Source organism: Diceros bicornis, chromosome 10 (genome assembly GCF_020826845.1).
Source record: "Diceros bicornis minor isolate mBicDic1 chromosome 10, mDicBic1.mat.cur, whole genome shotgun sequence".
Classification (NCBI taxonomy): Eukaryota; Metazoa; Chordata; class Mammalia; order Perissodactyla; family Rhinocerotidae; genus Diceros; species Diceros bicornis.
This window is the reverse complement of record NC_080749.1, coordinates 51,800,334-51,820,973: the sequence shown is the minus strand read 5'-3', so window position 1 is coordinate 51,820,973 and position 20,640 is coordinate 51,800,334. Positions and strand designations below refer to the sequence as shown.

The 20,640-nt window shown below is 41.5% G+C and overlaps 1 protein-coding gene and 1 long non-coding RNA gene across 2 annotated transcripts in view; one reads left to right on the top strand and one right to left on the bottom strand.

Moving 5' to 3' along the window:
- Nucleotides 1-12,710: 12,710 nt before the first annotated feature.
- Nucleotides 12,711-20,640, bottom strand: part of LOC131410448 (myosin-IIIb-like) — a 92,861-nt gene continuing 84,931 nt past the window's right edge. The window contains exon 8 of the mRNA XM_058548593.1: nucleotides 12,711-12,910. Within this exon, the coding sequence (XP_058404576.1) occupies nucleotides 12,761-12,910 (150 nt within the window). The 3' untranslated portion in view covers nucleotides 12,711-12,760. The remainder of the gene's footprint in view (nucleotides 12,911-20,640) is intronic.
- Nucleotides 13,552-19,417, top strand: LOC131410815 (uncharacterized). Its single transcript, XR_009221419.1, has 3 exons — nucleotides 13,552-15,950; nucleotides 16,057-16,136; nucleotides 17,205-19,417. It is a non-coding gene; the product is annotated as an uncharacterized LOC131410815 (long non-coding RNA).

Sequence of the window (20,640 nt, the reverse complement as noted above, 5' to 3'; positions counted from 1 at the left end):
CGTCTTCCTAAAAACAGTCCATTTTCTGTTCAACCTTGGGGAGTTTAGACCCCTTGAAGCTCACCCTCTGCTACTTATTAGCTTTTATTAACTGTGTGTCTTTGAGCAAACCATAACTCTTTTGAGCCCTGAATCCTTAACTCTAAAATGAGAAAAACCCTACCTATCAGAGTTGCAGTGGAGATTCAAAGTTATGTATAAGATAGTAAATATAAATTGTCTAGGCAAAGACAATTGTAAAAGAACTGTTTACAGTGGCTGAACTGAGGCCCAAAGCTATTGGTTTAGACCAGTGGTCTCCAAACTTTTTTGACTACACTTTTTATAAGCAAGAAATTTTTGAGTGCACCCTCTAATAACAATTTCCTTTCTTAGGAATTGTGTATAAATGTTACTAAATTAAAAAAGGAATGAGTAAGATGAAATAAATAATATGTTTTTTAACAGTAACCCAAAACATTCTGCAGTTAAACAGTAGAGATTTAATGGTATCATACTAATAACTTCCTGCACAGCATACAATAAGGAAGAGGCTTATCATTAACTGTAGTGGATATAAATCCATAGTTCAGATGGTCTTTGTGGTAATTTTGAATTTTTTTAATTGATTTCTTGGCAGATCTGTTTAGCTTGTCATTGTTTTTAACCTCACATGGCTGAAGAACAGCTTGTCCCGGGTGGAGAAGTGTCATTATCTCAGCCATTTTTTCTGTCACTCGCTTGTGCTTGCATTAGTGGGATTAGATTCAATCTGAGGTTTCCTTGCAAAAATCTTTTAAAGCCACTTGTCTACTTTGTGAAGGTCTGTTTAGTTGAAACTCGATGGCATTTGCCGTATAACTACTTAACAAGTCACCCTTTAACCTTCATCAGAGCTAGGTGTGGACTGCAGGGTAAGGGTAGCCAGGAGGGGCCATGCCCATCAAGACTGATAAGTAATGCAACATGCATGCAGGAGCTTCCAACCCAAGGGACAGGTGGCACAGAAAGAGGGAGAAAAGGGGACTAGAACTCCAGAGAGCAGAGCCAGGGGTCACACCAAGAATGTGAGGCCAAAGTAAGCAGGGGCTGAGGGTTCAGACGCAGAGGAAGCAATAAGGCCACAGGGTCCAGGAGGAGACCCCCTACACAGTGATCCTCACCAGTCCCTGAGTTGGCCACAAGCTTTGTCTGGAGCTAAAGAACAAAACCTGGATGAGGCCTGGTGGAAGTCAATGCCTCTATCCCACAGCCAGAACGCAGAATGATGCTGAGATGCCCATCTACTCTCTCTGCAGGTGTGAAGGCCCTTCAGGAACGGGAGGCACTGGTGCTGCTCCCTGAATCATGCTCCACTGTGCTCGGCCCTGCCCAGGAGGACACCTGGATCTTCTGGGAAACCTCCACACCCCTCACAGCACCTGTCCCAAATGGACCACCACAGCTACTCCTCAATATCCCAAGTTCTACTTTTACCATGTAGTCCCCTTTGTTCTGAGATGGAAAGATTGAAGGTTAAGAGCCATCTTCTTTCATTCTGTACTCCATTCCAGCAGTCCTGAGTCTGGGGGAAACTCAGAGAAGAAATGCAGAGCCCCCTTCTCCATGCTGTACACTGTGGAAGGGAGGGGCTCTTCCCTACCAAGCAGGTCTGGACGGGGAAGGAAGCTCTCAGCTCAGTGGTCTGGAGCAAGGGAGAGGAAGAACTCTCATGTACCCACTTCCTATCTAGAAGCAGACTGAGTCCTGCTAGGCCCATGTAAGAGTTTCTTGATCTCTACAGGACACCACCTGGGGGTTGATGGTAGTGGAAGGCTGGCCAATCTAACCCTCCTCCACCCCCAGGACTCTCCTAGGCAGATCACCTCCCTCCTATCCCCAACTTCCCCATCTCTAATTATGCCTTTGGCAGCCCTCCAGGAGCAACAGGCTCAAAACTAGATAAAGTCACTGTATTAGTTTCCTAGGGCTGCCATAACAAATTACCACAAACTAGTTGGCTTAAAACAACAGAAATTCATTCTCTTACAGTTCTGGAGGCCAGAAGTCCAAAATTAAAGTGTCAGCAGGGCTATGCTCCCTCTGAAGTCTCTAGGGGAAGCTCCTTCCTTGCCTCTTCAAGGTTCTAGTGGCCCAGGCATTTCTTGTCTTGTCTTCCTGTGTCTCTGCCTTCACATGTCTCTGTTTGCGTGTCTCTGTCCAAATCTCCCTCTTCTTATAGGGACACCAGTCATATTGAATTAAGGGCCCACTCTGCTCCAGTATGACCTCATCTTAACCTAGCTAGTTACATCTGCAATGGCCCTATTTCCAAATAAGGTCACATTCTGAGGTATTGGGGGGTTAGGACTTCAACAAATCTTTTTGTGGGGGATGTACCACAATTCAACCCAAAACAGTCACCACTAACTATTCTGCTGAAATCCTTTTTGCTGCTTTTCCATTCTTTATAATGTACAACACACTCCCATCAGTATCATCTCTCATTTCTCAGTTCTCAACAATGGGAGGGGGACAGGGAAGGCAGGAACCAGAATTTCCAGGGAAGATTCTGTAGTTTTGAAATATAAATAAACAAACAACAATCTGATAGTTGTTTCAGGGCAGGGTTTTTCTCAACCTTGGTTGCACTTTAGAATTATCTCAGGGAACTTTAAAATATAAAACAACATGCATATTATTTTGTTGTTAGTGCCATCGAGTAGATTCCAACTCCTAGTGACCCTGTGTACAGCAGAGGAGAATCCTACCCAGTCATTTTGCACCATCCTCTCACCTTCTTCGCTATATCAGACAATGTTCTGCTGCTATTCATAGGGTTTTCATGGCCAATTTTTTCAGAAGTGAGTGGCCAGGTCCTTCTTCCTAGTCTGTCTTACTCTGGAAGCTCTGCTGAAACCTATCCACCATGGGCGATCCTGCTGGTATTTGAAATACCAGTGGCATGGCTTTCAGCATCACAGAACACGCAGCCACCACAGTATGGCATCCAACAGACGGGTGGTGTGGTTCCCTGACCAGGAAATGAACCCAGGCCCCCAAGGTGAGAGTGCTAAATCTTAACCACTAGACCACCAGGGCTGGCTATGCATATTATTACAAATATATATATGTAAAATTAATTATGTATTTATATAAATGCTGAGCTTGACTCCAGACCAAGTGCATTGGAATCTCTGGGGTTGGTGCCCGGGTACTGATATTATTTAAAGCCGCCAGAGGATTCTAACCTGTAATTAGGACTAGGGACCCCTGTGCTGGATGAGACTCACTGCTGTAGGGAATGGCCCCAGCCCTGCAGCTGGTGACTACTCACATTCCTCTCTATTAGCATCCACAGAATGTAGGGAAGATGCTAAGGAAAACTGTTTACACAGGCTCTATTATCTGAATGCAAAACATTTTGCTCAAGGATGGTGCTATCTTTGCCCCTCTGAGAGGTGAAATGATGGACTGGTGACAGAGCAGGAGGAGAACCAGCACCCAGGGGTCTGATTCTCAGCTTGAAATGCCACCTTCAGAACTGTTGGAGTTCTGCCAGGGTAAGATTCTTGCAGCAATTTGAGTGTGGTGCCCAGAATGAAGCCATCATTCCAGAGAGGTTCTTGCTGGGACAGAACCAATGTGGGGATGGTATTTCTTCTGACTATCAAACCTCATGCTAACCACACAAGATCGTTTTACTATTTGATCCCTATCTGGCTTATAGCCACAATTAAATTCATTTTTCCCCTGTGGGTTATTGAGCCATGGCTCTCTCAGCCTGTTCAGCTCACCAGGGTTCTGGCCCTATTTGCTCGTTAGAGACACCATCGTTCCAGAAACTGAGATCTTTTGGGATTCTAAGTCTGTCGTTCAGCATACTAGCTACCCCTTCCATGAATGTGATCAACAGCCGACCAATGTCCTCCAACTCAATACACATTTTAAAACATTCAATAGGTAGGATTGTCAGCAGAGCCCTGACCAAAGCCTCCAGGACTTCCTCCGCCATGTTCACGCTGACACCACTATCCAGTGCTCCTTAATACAGTCCTCCCTGGGTTATGATCCATCACTACCACCACTCTCCAGTCTTTGTTTCTCCATCTTAGCCACAAAGATATTACAACACATTTCACCTAAGGGCAAAATTCCAAATTTATTATGTCTAAGACAGTCCTCATTTGTACCAGTCTTACAATAATACTGAAGAAGGACATAAATCTGACATGGCTTATTTTTAGTGAACCCATGCTAATTCCTAGTGATCATAGCTTTTTCTTCTAAGAAATCATAACCTATTCCAGGAAAAAAAAAAGAATCTTAGTAATTAGCCCAGGATGAAAGTCAAGCTCACCAAACGATAGTTTGCAGATTCTGCCTTCTTCTCTTTTTTGAAGAATTGAAGCACATTCTCCCTTTTCCACTCTTCTAACACTGTTCCTGTTCTCCAGAATTCTTCCAAGATCACCGCAGTGGGTTAGCGGTCTCACCTGTATATTCTCTCAGTAGCTGGGGTATCGCTCCTCCCAGGCAAGAAACCTGAACTCACCTGCAACAACTAAGCGCTCTCCTCCTCGCTTGGATTTGGTTTCTATCTCCCTTTGCCAATGTTTTTAGCCTTTCCAAGCTGGGCTGGAAAAAAATCATTCTCTGTGGTGGAGAAAACGGGAGCAAAATGGGACCCAATCTTGAGTCAGTGCCCTCTGTCTAGAACTCCTACTACTGTCCCTTTACCTGAGGATAAGAAATTTCCAGAACCCATGGGAAAGTTGTGCCTACCAAGGGGACTGAAGGGACCCTGCAGAGGGAAGCAGCCAAGCCCCTATCACACAACTCATCCACCAACACAAAGCCATCACAAAAATGGAATTGACAGGAAAAGAAAAGCACTGTGGCCTGAGTTCTCTTCAGAGGGTGACAGCATCACCACTCATTGTACACTTCAGAGGAGTGGGGACCAAGGCCAACTCTGCTTCCCAATGGGCAGTTCCTGTCATCACATTCATGGGTGTGTATGGGGGCAGAGGGAGAGCCACATCTCTTACGAGTGTGTCTATTAACAAAGGAGTTGTGACAATGGATATTTATGGCAGAGTCCTTCAGACAGGCACAGTGGAAGAAGTAAGCATTTATGAAGAAATCAGTCTTCATTCTCTCTCAATTCCCCATACAATCATCCATCAATCAATTAGCTAAACTTTCAAATGATTGAGCTCATGGGTGGCTCTTTTGAATGGAAGGTTTCAATTCTTGAGCTACAAGGGAAAGCAAATTCCTTACAATATAAATACACCTTTTAGATTTTTTCTTTGGTAGCACCCAGCAAAAATAGAATGTTACCATGTACTGTTCTGAGTACTTTACATTCATTAACTGCTCACAACAACTCTCTAAGGCTGATACTATTCATACCTCCATTTGACAGAGTAGGAAACTGAGTTGCAGAGACATTAAGTAACTTGGCCAAGTTCACACAGGTTGAAGATGGTGGAGCTGGTATTTGAATCCACGCAGACTGACTGTAGAACACTGCAGTAAATTGAATGAAAAAAAAGGCCTAATTTTCTACCCTTTCCTGTATCTATGCTAGGAAGTCTGTCACCAATGTGAAAATAGCTCTGGCTAGCCTGCTGGAGGATGAGAAACCATATGCAGCAGACTCAAGTCATCCTAGTCAAGGTCATCCTAGACCAGCCAGCCTCCAGCCAAATCCCCAGCTGACCACAGATGCCTGAGTAAGTCCAGCCAAGGTCCACAGAACCATCCCAAGAACCCACAGACTCATGAGAAATAATAAATGATTGTTGTTTTAAGCAACTAAGTTTGGGAGTGGTTTGTTACATCCCAGTAGATAACTGATACAAACACACCAATGCTTAACCACTACACTATATTTTCTTTCTGATTACATTGGCTTCATCTGACTCTAGGCCTCTCCAGGAATGGATAGTTCCAGCTGTGAAGAACCTTCCTCCAGACTACCACCTTATCTCTCTTCATCTTTATGTTGCCCCTGCCCTACCACTAAGCTAACCCACAAAGGCAGTTTATAACTATTCTTTACCTTTATTCCCTAGTTTTTCTGGAGTCAAGAGGAAACTAGGGTGCCTCAAACTCTTTGGTACTATTTTGAGCTCTGTTTCCTTGCCTAACCTCTTTGCCCATCTCTCCATCATTTAGGAGCTAAGATGGAATTAACCCAAGCGAGTAGTGCCAAAATAATGAAATCAGGGTAATGAGGAAGAAAGCATGGATGGTGCTATAAGTCAATACCTCTCATTCTCTGGCCTCTCCTTTCTCTCAGGGTGGCCTTCTTACTCAACGTGGATGGGGACTAGCAGTCCTTGAAGGCACGCTCCTGCTTTGCCACCTGATCCCCAAATGAAACCTTGCAAAGCTGAACTCTCCCTGACTGCCAGGATTCAGGGGGGCAGCAAGCTGCACCTCCACAGGAACTAACAGCCCAGCTGCTCAACTCAAATTAAAAAAGAGTTTGGAAACATGTTCCCCAGAATGGAAGCCTTCTGGGGCCTTTCTGCCAGCTGCCTCCAGCTACTGTGTTCCCAAGGAAATAAAGAGGATACCCCAAGGGGAGGGGGCACTCCCAAGGCCCCCTGAGGGATAGGGACCACAATCCACTAAAATGGAACTAGAAATCTCCCAACGAAAGAAAGACTCATAAAAGACTACTGTTTTGCTATTTAGTATTTAAAACTTTTTTTTGCTGGTAGGCACTCAATAAATGCTAAATGGTGTTAATTCTTCTAGCTCTTCTTGCTTTACGAGTGAAGTCGGATTGTGAGGGTTCCCTGCTCAAAAGGCCAATAGCTAAGTGACCTGGGTTGGTGAAGAGAAACCAAAATTCCCTGGGGCAAATCCAGCCTTACTGTGCCATTAAACATCCACCCCCTTTGCTCATTACACTTCAACAACAATAGTTTAATTTCTTTTCCTTATATTTCACAGCCCTAAGGGAAAATGTCTTTTGACAATTCTGTAATAGTAAGACAATTACTGGTGACTCAGGGCTCCCTGCTGCCTCTGCATCCTCTTGCAGCTGAGGAGCAGGCTTCCCATATAGGAATAATTTGGTTTGTGAATTAGAAAAGTCGGAATAAAAAGAATCTTTAACTTTAAAAAATGATAGAAATTCAGATGAAATTAGATGAAAACTCAGTCTAATGATTCTGTTTCAGAGCAAGAGTCAACTGTAGGCATTGAGTCCCTGAGGAAACCTTTCAAATAGATTAACAAATGTTTCAAGTGGCGACTTATCCTTTCTGAGCCCTACCACCCACATCATCCAGGTAGCCCAAGAGTATCCTTTTTGATTTCTCCTCCTTGCTCCTCCATTTTGTTATCCAACTTCTGCCTATTTCACCTTTGCCAATGAATGGAGGAGGAGACAGTAAAACTATGTTCTCCTTGAGAGAAAAAACTCTCTTATTCATCTTGTAACTCAAGCACTCAACCTAAGCTTGACTTAGAGCGGACAAAGTTAGAGGTGTCCTAGGTTAGAGGGTATGGGCATTCCCAAATCCCCAGCAGACTGTGTTCCAAAGCACTTTTGTAAATGGGTAGTTTAGAGCTTCGAAAGCATTTTTTTCCATAAGCATAAAGTTCCAGAGACAGGCTAAGTCCTCAGACTCGATCATAAAACTCTAGTTGGCCACAAGAGTCTAATAATGCACCCAAAGTGAGAACTTTAGGTGTTACGTTGCTTCCTTCTAAATAACTATTTAAAATAGTTTCCATGAGAAAATGCATTCCGACTCAGGATGCCAGAAACGGATTTCCATTTACCCGAGAACCAAAGCAAGCTTTTCCTACTGCAAAAATAAGAGGATGGAAAAGGAGGAGTAGATGCTGGCTATGACAGAAATATCCCTGACACGGCAGGTGCAAGTTTTGCAAGGAGGGTGGGATGGAAAGAAACTTTTGGGTACCAATAATGATAACCTAAAATGCCTCTCTGCTTTTACATAACATGTGTTCTGCAATTCTAAGTTCTATAATTCTAAGTGCAACAAGTTCAAACATTTGCCTTAAGTGTTCTAAATTAGGAACTGAAAGGCAGTTGCTTGAAGGGGAGTTTGGAGAAGAGAGAGATTTCTGGTTTTGGGATCACAAATCAATGAGCCAAGGAGGGCCTGTGTTCACTCTTAATGACATTCTTGATTTCTGTTCTTCAGTTCCTTGACTGACACAGACATTGATGCTAATAAAATTCTAACTCTCAGGTTTACAGTGTCAGTTTAAAACTGAGAGCAGAGAGAAGGATGCTGGATTGTAAGCTTCTTAAAGGTTGGGATGTCCTATTCATTTGTATATACTCCAATTCCCTGGTGCTCAATTCATAATTCATTGATAAATAAATATAATTTAAGAAAAAGCTTTAACTTTTCAATGTAGTCGCAGAATGTGTGGGCTTTGGCGTCAAACTTCTCACATTAAAATCATTTTTCCTCCATATGTGCATGACCAGAGGCTTTCTCCCTGGGCTTTCAGTTCTCTCCTCCAGAAAAAAAGGTGGTGATATAGTTCTTACCTCACAGGGTCATTGTGGGGATTGAATGCATTTATATTGATGAAACATGAAGCACTGTGCCTGCCACATAGTTAGTACTTGATAAATCTAAGCTATCATTATTTTTCCATTATTATTTAGCTAGTTGTCCTATATTTGGGCCCCAAATTAGTTTCTCAGGGAATTTGGTAAAAATGAAAGTTGGTTGGTATAGTAGGTTGAATTGTGGTCCCCAAAAGATATGTCCACTTGGAATCTGAGAATGTGACATCATTTGGAAGAAGGGTCTTTTGTAGGTGTAATTAAGACCAAGATCTCAAGATAAGATCCTTCTGGATAGGATGGGCCCTAAATCCAATGACAAGTATCCTTATTGGACAGAGAGACAGGGAAGAAAGCCACATGAATATGGAGGCAGAGACTGGAGTTATGCTGCCACAAATCAATGAAGACCAGAAGCCACCAGAACCTGGAAGGGCCAAGGAAGGATTCTCCTCTACAGCCTTCAGAGGGAGCATGTAGCTCTGCTGACATCCTGATTTTGGACTTCTGGCTCTAGAACTGTAAGAGAATATATTTCTGTCATTTTAAGCTACCACGTTTGTGGTACTTTGTTGTGGCAGCCTTAAGAAACTAATACAGTTGGGTACAGTGTGAAACAACCTAAATTTGATGAGGAAAACAAGCCCAAATGTGACACGGTAATTATCACGAGTTCTCCTTTTCTTGAATCGTGTACTGCAGGGAAACTTCTCTTTAGGAAGGGAAAATCACTAGTTTCAGGGACTGGAGTGTTCAGGTCATTCTGTCCCATCCACTTCCAGCCAAGGATAGTTCTGTTGAGAATCTTGAAAACATTCTGCATTTTTCCACAGGAATGAAGTGGGAGTACTCAGTGTGTGGTAAGACGCTGGACAGAGTCAGCTACTACCTGGCCCCAAATAAATGGGCGGGAGACACGGCTCTCAGTCCTTATCCAATAAACACACTCACACTGGTCCCCACTGCCTTCCTGACCCCCGTCTGTGGAGGTCAAAGAGGTCATTAGCCAAAGACTCCAAGCTAAGGAAAGATACCTGGTTGCCAAAAGACCAACAAAATTATATATTGCTCCAAACTCTATAGCTTCTTGCAATTACATCTACAAAACAGATCTCCTTTTAAGTGAAAGATATATCCGGGTCATCTGCAAGGTCCTTCTAAGTGGAATTTTTAAGGAGTCTTCATAAGAGAGTGGTGAGAGAGATGTTGTTGAACCCACTGATGCCTAAAGAAACGGTTTTCTTTCTTCTCCTCTCTTCTAACTCCTGCAGAAAAATAGCAGACAGAGCAGCCACTGTCAGGGAGGGGTGACTTTTTCAGGGCAAAGGCGTTAGACAAGATGACACATGCTGACAGGTTCAGCAAATAGTGGATGTTCTACCAATCAGCAGATAATTTCTGTGTGTTTGCAATGTAGGAAAGATTGGGAGTCACGCAGTATTTCAAAGACAGGTCACGATTACTCCATGTGTCATCTTCTAATATGAAGGTCAAGAGAAAGGAGAGGGTGGGTGGAGGCAGAGAGGGGAAGAGCAAGGAGCCAGTGTGCAGGCAAATCAACCACATCCAGGCAGGTCTCGCTTCATATTTTCTGACAGTGCCCAGGGAACCTGTGTAATTACCCGCCTTTTCGACATCTGAGGCTCTCACCTCACATGCAACCAGCACTTCATTAATTCGTAAGTCCTTTGTAATTCGTGAAAGTCACTTCTTCCCTGACTCAGTCAAGGTTTTCTTTTCTTCCCTTACTTAGTAATTTACTCATTTTAGTTCCAGTAAAGAAAAGGTTGTAGGGAAAAGGTGAATGAGGAAGGCTAGAGGAAGAAGCCACACACAGTAGTCTGGATCCCAGAGTACTCTAAAACGGACTCCATTGTTTAACTGAAGAGAATTCCAGAACACCGAAAACACTCATAACCAAATAGGGAAAAAAAATTCTGAAGCCAAACAGATTCCAAGGAATTTTGACATTATTTGTCATTATTTCTAATGGAGAAAAGAAAATGCCGAGAGAGAATGAGAGAGAGAGAGAAATCTCCATGAAACACAGGTAATAATTTGAGTGCCTATTTAAAATATGTAAATGCTTATTTTTTCCACTCTCCATCAAAGAGCTTTTCTGAGGAAAGGTTACATTTTTAGCACTTAAAATTAAGATAATACACACACACACACACACACACACACACACACACACATGCTTGGTCAATCCACAATCCTTCATAAGAGAACTGTGTGATTCTAATTGATAGGATAATTTTTAAGTAAATAACTTGGTGAATCTAAAAAGTTTTGCAGCACTGCAAATATGCTACACTTTTCAAAAAAAACCTCCATCCTTCCTGCCCAGGAATGTCAAGCCAGCCATAAAGGTTGTGACAATGGCAAGTGTTGAGCACGTATAATCGCGCTGAGGATCTGCTGACCGATTATTGTTGACATTCCCTAGTTCGATCTGATTCATCACTTGCACAGGAACCAAGAAATGGTAAAAGGGCTGGAGGTTACACTAGAAGGAGAAAAAGAAAGCTTCAATCTACACTGGGATAAGGATCCTTGTCACCCCTAAGGTACTTTTCTAGCAATTGTCCTATTCCTGGGGTCCTGTCCCAAGGCAGGCAGTGATGGACTTGGTTACTTGTGTTGCAGATCTGGAAGCTTCTCCCAAGATGGAAGAAGTAGGGGGAGTGAGAGTTTAGAGATTATTAGAGATCAGAGGGTTGGCTGGGCACAGAAGCAAGCTAACAGGAGTCATTGGAGATGAAGGGTCTATTTAAACATACACACACACACACACACCCCTTCTAAGCTGCCTCACATTTGTCATCCTACAAAATTTTTGAACAGTTGGTCCATATACAAACACATACTGAAAAAAAGAAAAGAAAAAAATATACCCAAGCAGATGACCTCTTATTAAAAGTACATATATCTTGCTAATTGGAAACCACACCTTAATTCTGATATTTGGGAAATTATGTGGCCACAGTAAATAAATGGTGAAGAGTAAACCACTTGTAAAAAAATCAAAGTGCACACATAAATCATCCCAGACACTGTCTCTCATTTTCTGACAGATTACTGCATACAGTACGGTTTTGGGGTCCTGAGTTCTTTCATCCTTCTGCATGTTCCCCAGACTATTAATTTAAAAAGCGAGGAGCTTTGTCTGCTCTTCTAATCACCATGACCTGTTTTTGTACTGTGGAAAAGGCAAATCAACCAACTCTGACTTGGGTGGGAATCATTTTTGGAATAGTGGTGGGTGGTTGTTCACATCTGGATTAGGTATAAAACGATAACATTATGATGACGAACGCCACAGAGCCTCATCTGCATATAAATAGACCTAATCAGAAACGCAAATTGCAATCAGGAGAAATTTTTAAAGGCTGTGATGGCTGTGTGATTGTACAGATAAGGAAAGGTTAACACTTGTATTGTTAAAGCAGTTAAATGGCTCCCAGCGGGCCCAGAGCCTCCCTTTGAAAGAGAAATGTGAAAGGTACAAATCTCTCAACCTGCAGCCTGGCCAGGACATAGCTCCCTGGTCTCTTCGTTTTCCGTTAATAGAGCCTTGAGCTGGCCAAAAATCAGCTCGATTCTGATGAAAGACTAACAGCCAAACCTCTTGTACAAACCCCTAATGAATATACACAATAGAAAATATACTGGCATTTAAATACCCTCCAAACAGACCTCTTTCAGCACAATTTCCCATTGAGACAGAAATAATGGGAGGGAGGAAAGTCATATGACTGATGTAACATTTTTCTGATATTTTTGAGTGCTGGTCTGAGTGGACACAAAAATACGATACACATTTTTTTTCATCCCCAAATTTTCCTGAATACTCGAGAAAGATTCAAACTGAAAAAAATGACCAGATATGATCATATAATTAAAAGGAAAGCACCAGTATTTAGACACATTATTTAATCCAAAATTGCATTTTAAGCCTTCTTGTACAAAGCACAAAAATGAACATCTCAGAAAACTCAGAGTACTGAAAATACGCAATTGTTACAACATAGCCCTATTATTCCTTGGGATATGTTATCTTTCAGAAACAGCCTCATCCCCCCCTCCTCTGATTTTTCAAAAAGAAATACAATTTACAATCAGGCTTTCTCAGATTTGGAGAGAAATTGTTTACGAACTATTTATTATCCCTCTAACGAGGCTCTTTCACAAAGAACTAATGAGCCAAGAGTGCCATCTTGTGTCCTACCTTGGAATCTTAAAGAGCGTTTTCACAGGATGCATGTCAAAGAGGGGAGGGTCTCCATCCCCCAGTTCAATAGCTGTGATCCCCAAGGACCAGACGTCACAGCGAGCGTCATAGGAAGAGTCATACTGCTGTTCACAAGCAATGACCTATCAGACAAAAGCAGGACACAAAACATCAACCTTCACTGCCACCTCAGATGTCCTAAAAGGCCCTTGGCTGATCTTAGCCCCTTTCTCAGTTCCTTGGCTACACTGATATCGAATTCAGTAATAATAAGATGTATGTTTTCTACCTATTTGTGTGTGGTTGATTTATCATCTGATATGTTTATTAACTTTAAAAAATGTGTCAGTTCAGTTCAATAAATATGCATTGAACTCTCTAGGTACAAGAACAGTACAAAGGGAGGCACAAGGGTGAATACTTTACCACATAGTCCTGACATTTTTAAGGAAAGGCTTTGTCTGCATCCTTCACCTCATTACCAGCTGCTGAATTCAACAGTGAGGAACAGTTGTTTTCGAAGATGCTTGTCTGCTGCACAAAATCCCCAGGAGTGTAGCCAATTGAGCAGAAAGATGTTGGAAGGCTGATTTGGTTAACACAAAATAGGAACCACTCCCTCCCATTCCCTTTTTCTGAGAATATCTGCCCCCTCCTCAAACCCCAACAACTGGTTTGTATTTCAGCTGCCACTGCTGCTTCAGTTACTGACCTAACTGGGTACAAGAGCAATAGAACCAGAAAATGCCCCTAGGCTTGTCACGGGTCTGGGGAGCATGGAACCTTGTAGGGAAATCTGTTTCTATCAACTTTTTGAGTGAGACAGGAAAAGCCCCTCCACTCAGGCTCTGATGGCTATCAAACTGGGGTTGGGAGAAGGTGGGGATAGGCCAGGGGATGTGGAGAGACCAGGTGTCCCTATTTGACCTGAAATTTGCCTCCTTGACCAAGGGTGACCAGTGGCTATGGGCAGGTGGGAAACTTTGAGAGTCTGATGATGTATTGGTCCAAACAGCCTATGAGGTAGACAAACAACATCACTGGTGAGCACAGAGGGGCCAGAGTGACAGGGCCGCCCACCCTCTTAAGCCATCAGAAGGTCTTCGGCTTTGACTCCTAGTGAAATGGGCTAACTGGCTGTGGGGAACAGAGGAGTGACAGAGATGGCTTACATGTTAACGGGATCACTCTGGCTGCTATGCTGAGGATACACTAAAATTGGACATGAGTAGAAGAAGCAAAACCAGTTAAAAACACTACTGCAGGAATGCAAACTACAGACAGTGAGAAATAATCAGATTTTGGGTATCATTTTGAAGGTAGAGCCAACTAGATTTGCTGACTGGGGCTTATAAGAAAGAGGAGTTGAGGACAAGTCCAGAGTTTTTGATCTGAGCAATTCCAGAATGGAAACAATATTTAATGAGATGGGGAAAATCACCAGGAGAAGCAGGCTTGGGTTGAAAAGCAAGAGCTCCATTTGGGACAAAATAAGTCTGAGATGCCCGTGAGATTCCAAATGGAGAAGCTGATTTCAGCCGGGTAAGACTGGTATGGACTTCTGACATAGAGAATTGTAAGATAATGAACGTGTGTTATTAAGCTACTAAATGTGTGATGTTGTTATGGCAGTGATGGAAAACTAGACCTGCTGTCTGCCAGACCAGTTAACAGGACTTGTAAGGCCTGGCAAATGTGCTTGCCATCCTGCCCAAGACCTGGTGCTCTTGCTCCCATAATTGCCCTCTACCCTTCTCTTCTGGTTTCTGAACTTAAGAGCATTTTTCCATGTATCTGCATCCTTGGCCTGATCCCAGCCCCATCCCCTAAATAGACTATCCTGCCATAGAATATCCTGTCATGCTTTTAGCACATTATTTTCAATGCGTATTCAAAGTAAAGTTCAAATAATTCCAATTTCAGAAGCAGAGGCCATTTCATTGCCCCGAAAGTCCTCACATTCATCACCCCAATCAGGTGTGAAACTACACTATTTTTAAAGATCTTCAGAAAAGGCTATTCAACACCTTCCCTTTCAGAAATGACATTTTCAAATGTGTGAGACAAACATAAGTTTGACCTATCAACCAGCAAGTAGTTTACCATTCCTATACAGTCCTGTGAGGAAAAGAGAAATAAGACTATCTATCCTTCCCCAACAGGAGCTAGGGCAACTGAAATTTAAAGTGAACCCATAATAATTAAATGACAAACCATAACAACTATAAATGTCCTAAGACAATGTGTAGTAGCATGGCCAATAAAGGATATGGGCTCCAAATGCCTAGGATATTAGAGGGAGATCACTTCTGACTAAGTGAGACAATGAAAAGTATCTGGTACCCATAGTCCAGGGAGGAAATTCAAATCAACTTCTAGCCATCTTGGATGGGACAAAGAAGGCAATTCCAAGAACTCATCCAAATGTGGAAATGGAGATATCCTAACATTTCTCAAGTGCTGTAATAAAATATTCAAAATATTTATCTGGTTTCAACTTCTCTTTACAGATAGGCACTATCTTCATCTGAGTCTGATTAATTGAAAAGCACTCCTTGGCCAAATTCTTCTCTTCCCAAAAGTCAGCTTATAATGTGACAAAAAATTTCTTTAAGCTCAGACTTCCAAAGAAGTTTAGAGAAAATTTCACTAGTAAAATAATTCACAAATAGTTATTAAGTACCCATGAGCCAGGCATGGTACTAGGCCCTAGGGAGAGAAAGCCAAATCCACACTCAATTTAGTCCTCATAATCATTCTGCGAAGTAGGTGTTATTATCACCTTTTGTAGGTGTGGAAACTAAGGCATAGCAGTTAATAGCTTACGCAGAGTCCACAGTTAGAAACTGTCAGGGCCAGCATTTGAACCCAGGCAGAGGAAAGACAAGTAAACAAATCATTACAATATGATAAGTGCCCTATATAATAAAGGTTATGTTCAAGGAACGGTTGAATTATCAACCGTTAATTTAGTTACTAATCTAATCAGATTTTTCGAGGTTTTTGTCACCTAAACTCCATGTTCTCAGAGGGAGTCTCTCTTTCAGGATTGGGCTACACATGTGATGGGATTTAAAGAAGCACTCTAAGAGGATGCATCCCAACTGAAGATCAACACATGCTGGAATTGGATTCCCTATCGATCCAACACCAAAGTCTGCAACTATTTCTCTGGGAGAAAAAGTAATCTCATTCTCCTTAGCTCAGTGTTCTCCTTGTCTCTGGGTGAAATAAAGCTGAGTTAAGGATGCTTAGCTGGTCAATTGGTCTTTGATTCCCTTGCCCGCAGGAGAAAGCGACTTCTCAAAGAGCTCTCTGAATCACTTATTTAAGGACGCTCCACTAAGAAAAGGAGAGTGGCAATGGCAAGTAAGTGCACTGCCCTGGGACCAGGTTTCCCAGGTTCTGTAAGTCACATTAAAGGGGTGGAAAGAGGTGAGTTGGAGTGGCACTGACACAGGCCCAGGACCCTAAACACCTGCTTGTCTCACATTCCTCCACCTCACCTCTAACGCCCCAAGGAGTGGACATGCCCAAAGCAAGTGTATACTCTCCTTCATCTTGAGGCTTTGCTTCGATCATAGGAGTATAAATGATGTTGGTGGCAGTGGAATGGGGAAGATAAACCAGGGAAGTCAGGAGGAGAAGTCAGTTTGGTAGGCAGTATAACAAGTTCAAATTGGGTCTGAGCTCTACCCCTACGCAGGTGTAGAAAAATCACTTGTGCTCTCAGGATCTCACTTTTTTTTCCCACATGTAGATACAATAAGAAAAGCACAATTCCATTAAGATCAGAAGCAGAATATACTGAAGGGTAACAATAAAATACTGATGTGTTTTCAGTAACTATATGGAGTTTTATATTACAGTAAATATATCTTATATTTCAGAACTCTTTAGATTGTAATCTTCCTATCGTTGGTTGCCAACATAACTAGTCAAAATTTGTAGTCTTAATACACAGTTTTAAATACCAGAAGCAGATACCAGGTTATACACCATGGACTTTAAGAAATTAGTGTATTTAACTTAATCCAGTGTTATGAATAGAAAACCTGCTAAGGAATGTTGATACAAAGAGGATATGCCTTCTGGAATGTTTCATGAGACGTGTACATAGACTGTTACAAAATGCTTAGTGCACCTGGCAAAGGCTAAGAGCATGGCATTAAATGAATCAAAATAGAGACAGAGTCCTAGTGCAGTATTTGCTAGTGGGTTAATGGCTCCAAGATCAAAATATTGTCTCGATGAGTCTCAATGAGTTTCAGAGATGGTATAAATCCCTACATACTTTTGCAAAGTCACCTTTAATGATCTCCAACTCTTTGGCATGATATCAGTGAGTGTTTATACTGTTTCTGAGTTTTAATTAATAGTTTTATCTACTTGGTGTTAATCTATCATTAACTTGATCATTTTTTCTATGTTTTAAAGGGGCCAGAGCCTTGATGTTCTCATCAAAGTGACCCCTGAACTAAACAGAAGTAAACCAGGGTGAGGATTATGTCTTATCTTTCTTCCTTCCCAATCTGCATCAATTTGTGGCACTCATCAGAGAAGCCGTGTTGAAAAATCTTTGGACTGGAATCAGAAAGTCTGAATTCCACTATTTAGCAGCTGAGTGTCTTTGAGCAAGTCCCTAGAGAACTTTGAGCTGAGGCTTCTTTAGTTATAGGGACCTCATTTTCTTGATCTATAAAGTGGCAAGGTGGGAATGAATAATCTCTGCTATCTCATGCAGCTCTAATATTCTATGACTTCACAATTTCCAAATAAGTGATTTTGGGTTTGTACCTCAAACTGAGAGGCTAACCTCTCCATGCAAATTAGCTAGAGCAAACAGTAGATTATTCTGGAGTATGAACCAAATGGCTGGAGCTTTGAGGGCATTTTATTGCCAATATTTTGTAGAAGGTCTTAAGGTCTATGAAAAGATGCTAGTTGCTGTGGTAATGCCTCTGTTAAAGAAGATGAGTTCCAGTGACAGAGCAATTGTTTGGATGCATGTTAATGGAGCATGTCCAGGTTCTTACCTTGAAATGCAAACTTATGGCTTTTCTGGTACACTTAGACTACACTGCTGCTTATTTTAGGAAGAGGAAAATCACTGATGCTTGGATTGCTAGCAGTATCTATGAGTGCAGCATTAGTTCCCAATGCTAATAGCTACTTTAGCAAGAGGTGAGCTTGAGCCTCCCAAATGTCAGTCATTACCACCTTGGCTGCCAAAAACTTTTCTTTCTGGAGGGGACTGAGGAAAAGAAATAAATTTTCACTAACACTTTGGATCTACTGGTCTTTGGAGCAAAGGCTAGCAGTCACTCTTCTTTGATTACTAGAGCTATTCTCTTTGGCCTTCTTTAGGCTAACAAGTTCCAAAGTTCCAGAATCCCTAAATCTGTCCCCAGTCACTCCTTCCTGCCCCATAGAGGGAGTGCCTCCTCCCCTTTCCTGAAGAAGTTTATGGGGTAAAACTGCATCCACAACTTGATAACATAACTGCTTTGACACATATCATCTCTTTGCACATCCTTGGGCATGGTCAGCTGAGTTCTGTTGAAGATGGCTGACCCTTTCCTCAGTCAATAACTGGGAAATGGCAGAGAAAAAACAACTGTCAGTAGCTCTTGGATTGTGGAAAGACTTGCACCTCTGGCCGGTGCAAGAAAATCCCAAAGCCAGGCATCTTCATTTTGATTTTGCCACCCCCCCACTGGATAACTTTAGCAAATTATTCAATCTCCCTGCACCTCTTCTTCCCATGCAAACTGAGCAATCTCTTTCTCGTGGGCCTTCTCTGAAGCACTGCTTATGGAATGCTGGTTATTCAGCTTTTTCTATGGCACCAAAATGTTAATAGTAAATATCATTGGGTCATTGACATATGGGTAATAACTATTTTACTTGCTTCTTTATACCTTTTTGCATTTTCTAAAATGTCTACAGGGAGCACAAATTATTTCTGTAACAAAAAGGAGCATACTTTGCCTATTTTTTGACTTGAAAATGTAAATAAGTATTGAAAAGTTTGCCTTAACTTTCAAGGATGTGTTTCCTTCCTCCAGCGTATTTGTTGACTGTGGAATTCTTCAACAAGTTGGCAGTTAAAGGTGGTGTCTTGGTTATAAAACTAGGTTCCCATGAGATTAATACAAGAAGAATGCAAGAAATTCCCTTCCCAATTATACACCTTTCTATTGTAAGCACAAAGCTGGGGCTAGTACTTTCACTTTCTCAGGCCACCATGTGCCCATGAAACACCCCATGATTATAGTTTCACTTCAGCATAGACCAAGAGTAGGGCTTACTGATAAAGCTCGCAAGATAGGAGTGAGATCCACCCTCTATCTCTTGCAGAAAGGCTTAGGCTATAAGAACCTGAGAGAACAGGCTCTTCCTCATCTCAAGGTCTTCATTATCTGAAAAGAACATCTGTGTTAGACTTGACGTAAAGGGGATAAAAACAGTCAACATATGAAGCTTCTGGATTCAGAAAACCTAGATTTCTCCAACAAGATATTTAACTTAAACCATTTATCAAATTATATATCAAAGAACTGCTGGGCTGAAATCTCTTTCAATTATGTGATTTTAACCAATACTTTCAAGCAAATAATTTTATGGTAGCATTATCTACCATAAAGAAAAATACGTTTTGCTAATAAAAAATAATTTACCAAACTTAAAAAACAATAGATATTATTTAAACTATTTCATTTTTCCACTAATATTTTTAAATGTCATTAAAAATGCAATTAGGTTTGCCTTACACATTCTGATTTCTCACCTTACTAGAATTGATCATGTGATCCAAAATTATAACCAAAGGTCGAGATTAAAATTTGACTCAAGTACATACGCAAAATGCTATTATCTCAAGAGCTAAATTCAGCTTAAAAAGAGGCAAGGCAAATAGACCTAAAGGTATTAATCCTTGGCTGACATTGAGCCCAAAAATGCAGTCTACAGACTGGTAAATAAGATGGGCAGAGAGATAGGAAGGAAAATAGCATTCTCAATTTTGCTTATGTAATTCATGCAGCATAATTAATAAATGTTATTGATCATAAAGATTTCTAAAATAGAACCTCTCTGGAATTAGAAATTATAGTTATAAATATTCCAGTGGCAAATATTTTTCATCAGTTTTACATACAAACATCTTCAAGTGTTACAAGCTGAGACACTAAATAAACAAATGCAGTCTCTTCCTTTGGATGAAATATAACTTCAAGGGAGGATATCATTGAGATTTGTTTTTTGTTTTTGTTCTTTTTTCTGCAAAGGGAATATGGACTAAAAGAACTGGAATTGATGGCTTTTGTTTTTGGTGTTTTTCATAAAACTCAGCTTAAGGCTAGGATTGAATCTACAGTTTGTACGTCGAGAAACTGCCCGAAATAATTTCAAGTATACTGTTCTTATGAAATGGTCTCTAACTAAAATGTGATGTTCTACAAGTTTTTTCTCAAGATTGTAACATTCAGCTTAAGTCTTTAGAGAAATAAAACAAGGTTAAAATTACAAACACTCAGAGCACACTTGCACGACACCAACTTCCCACCATGTCTGTGGAGGGCAGAGGGGAACTGGTTTTCGGTTTGAGTCTAGCACACAATACTAATTTCTGCCCTTAAATTCCCCAAGCCCTGGGAACATGTCATTTACACTTAATTATATGGTAAGCCTCGTTTTCAGACTCAGGATCAATATTCACAGAACTTCTCTATCAAAGGTAAATCAGTGTGGCCAAATTTTTGTATGTATTCTTAGTACTCAAAAGGCTCTGAAGGGTCACATTTGCATGAAGACCCAGGATACTCCTACTGCCCTCCCCAGCTCCAGCAGCTTCCCCACACCAGAAGCGGAT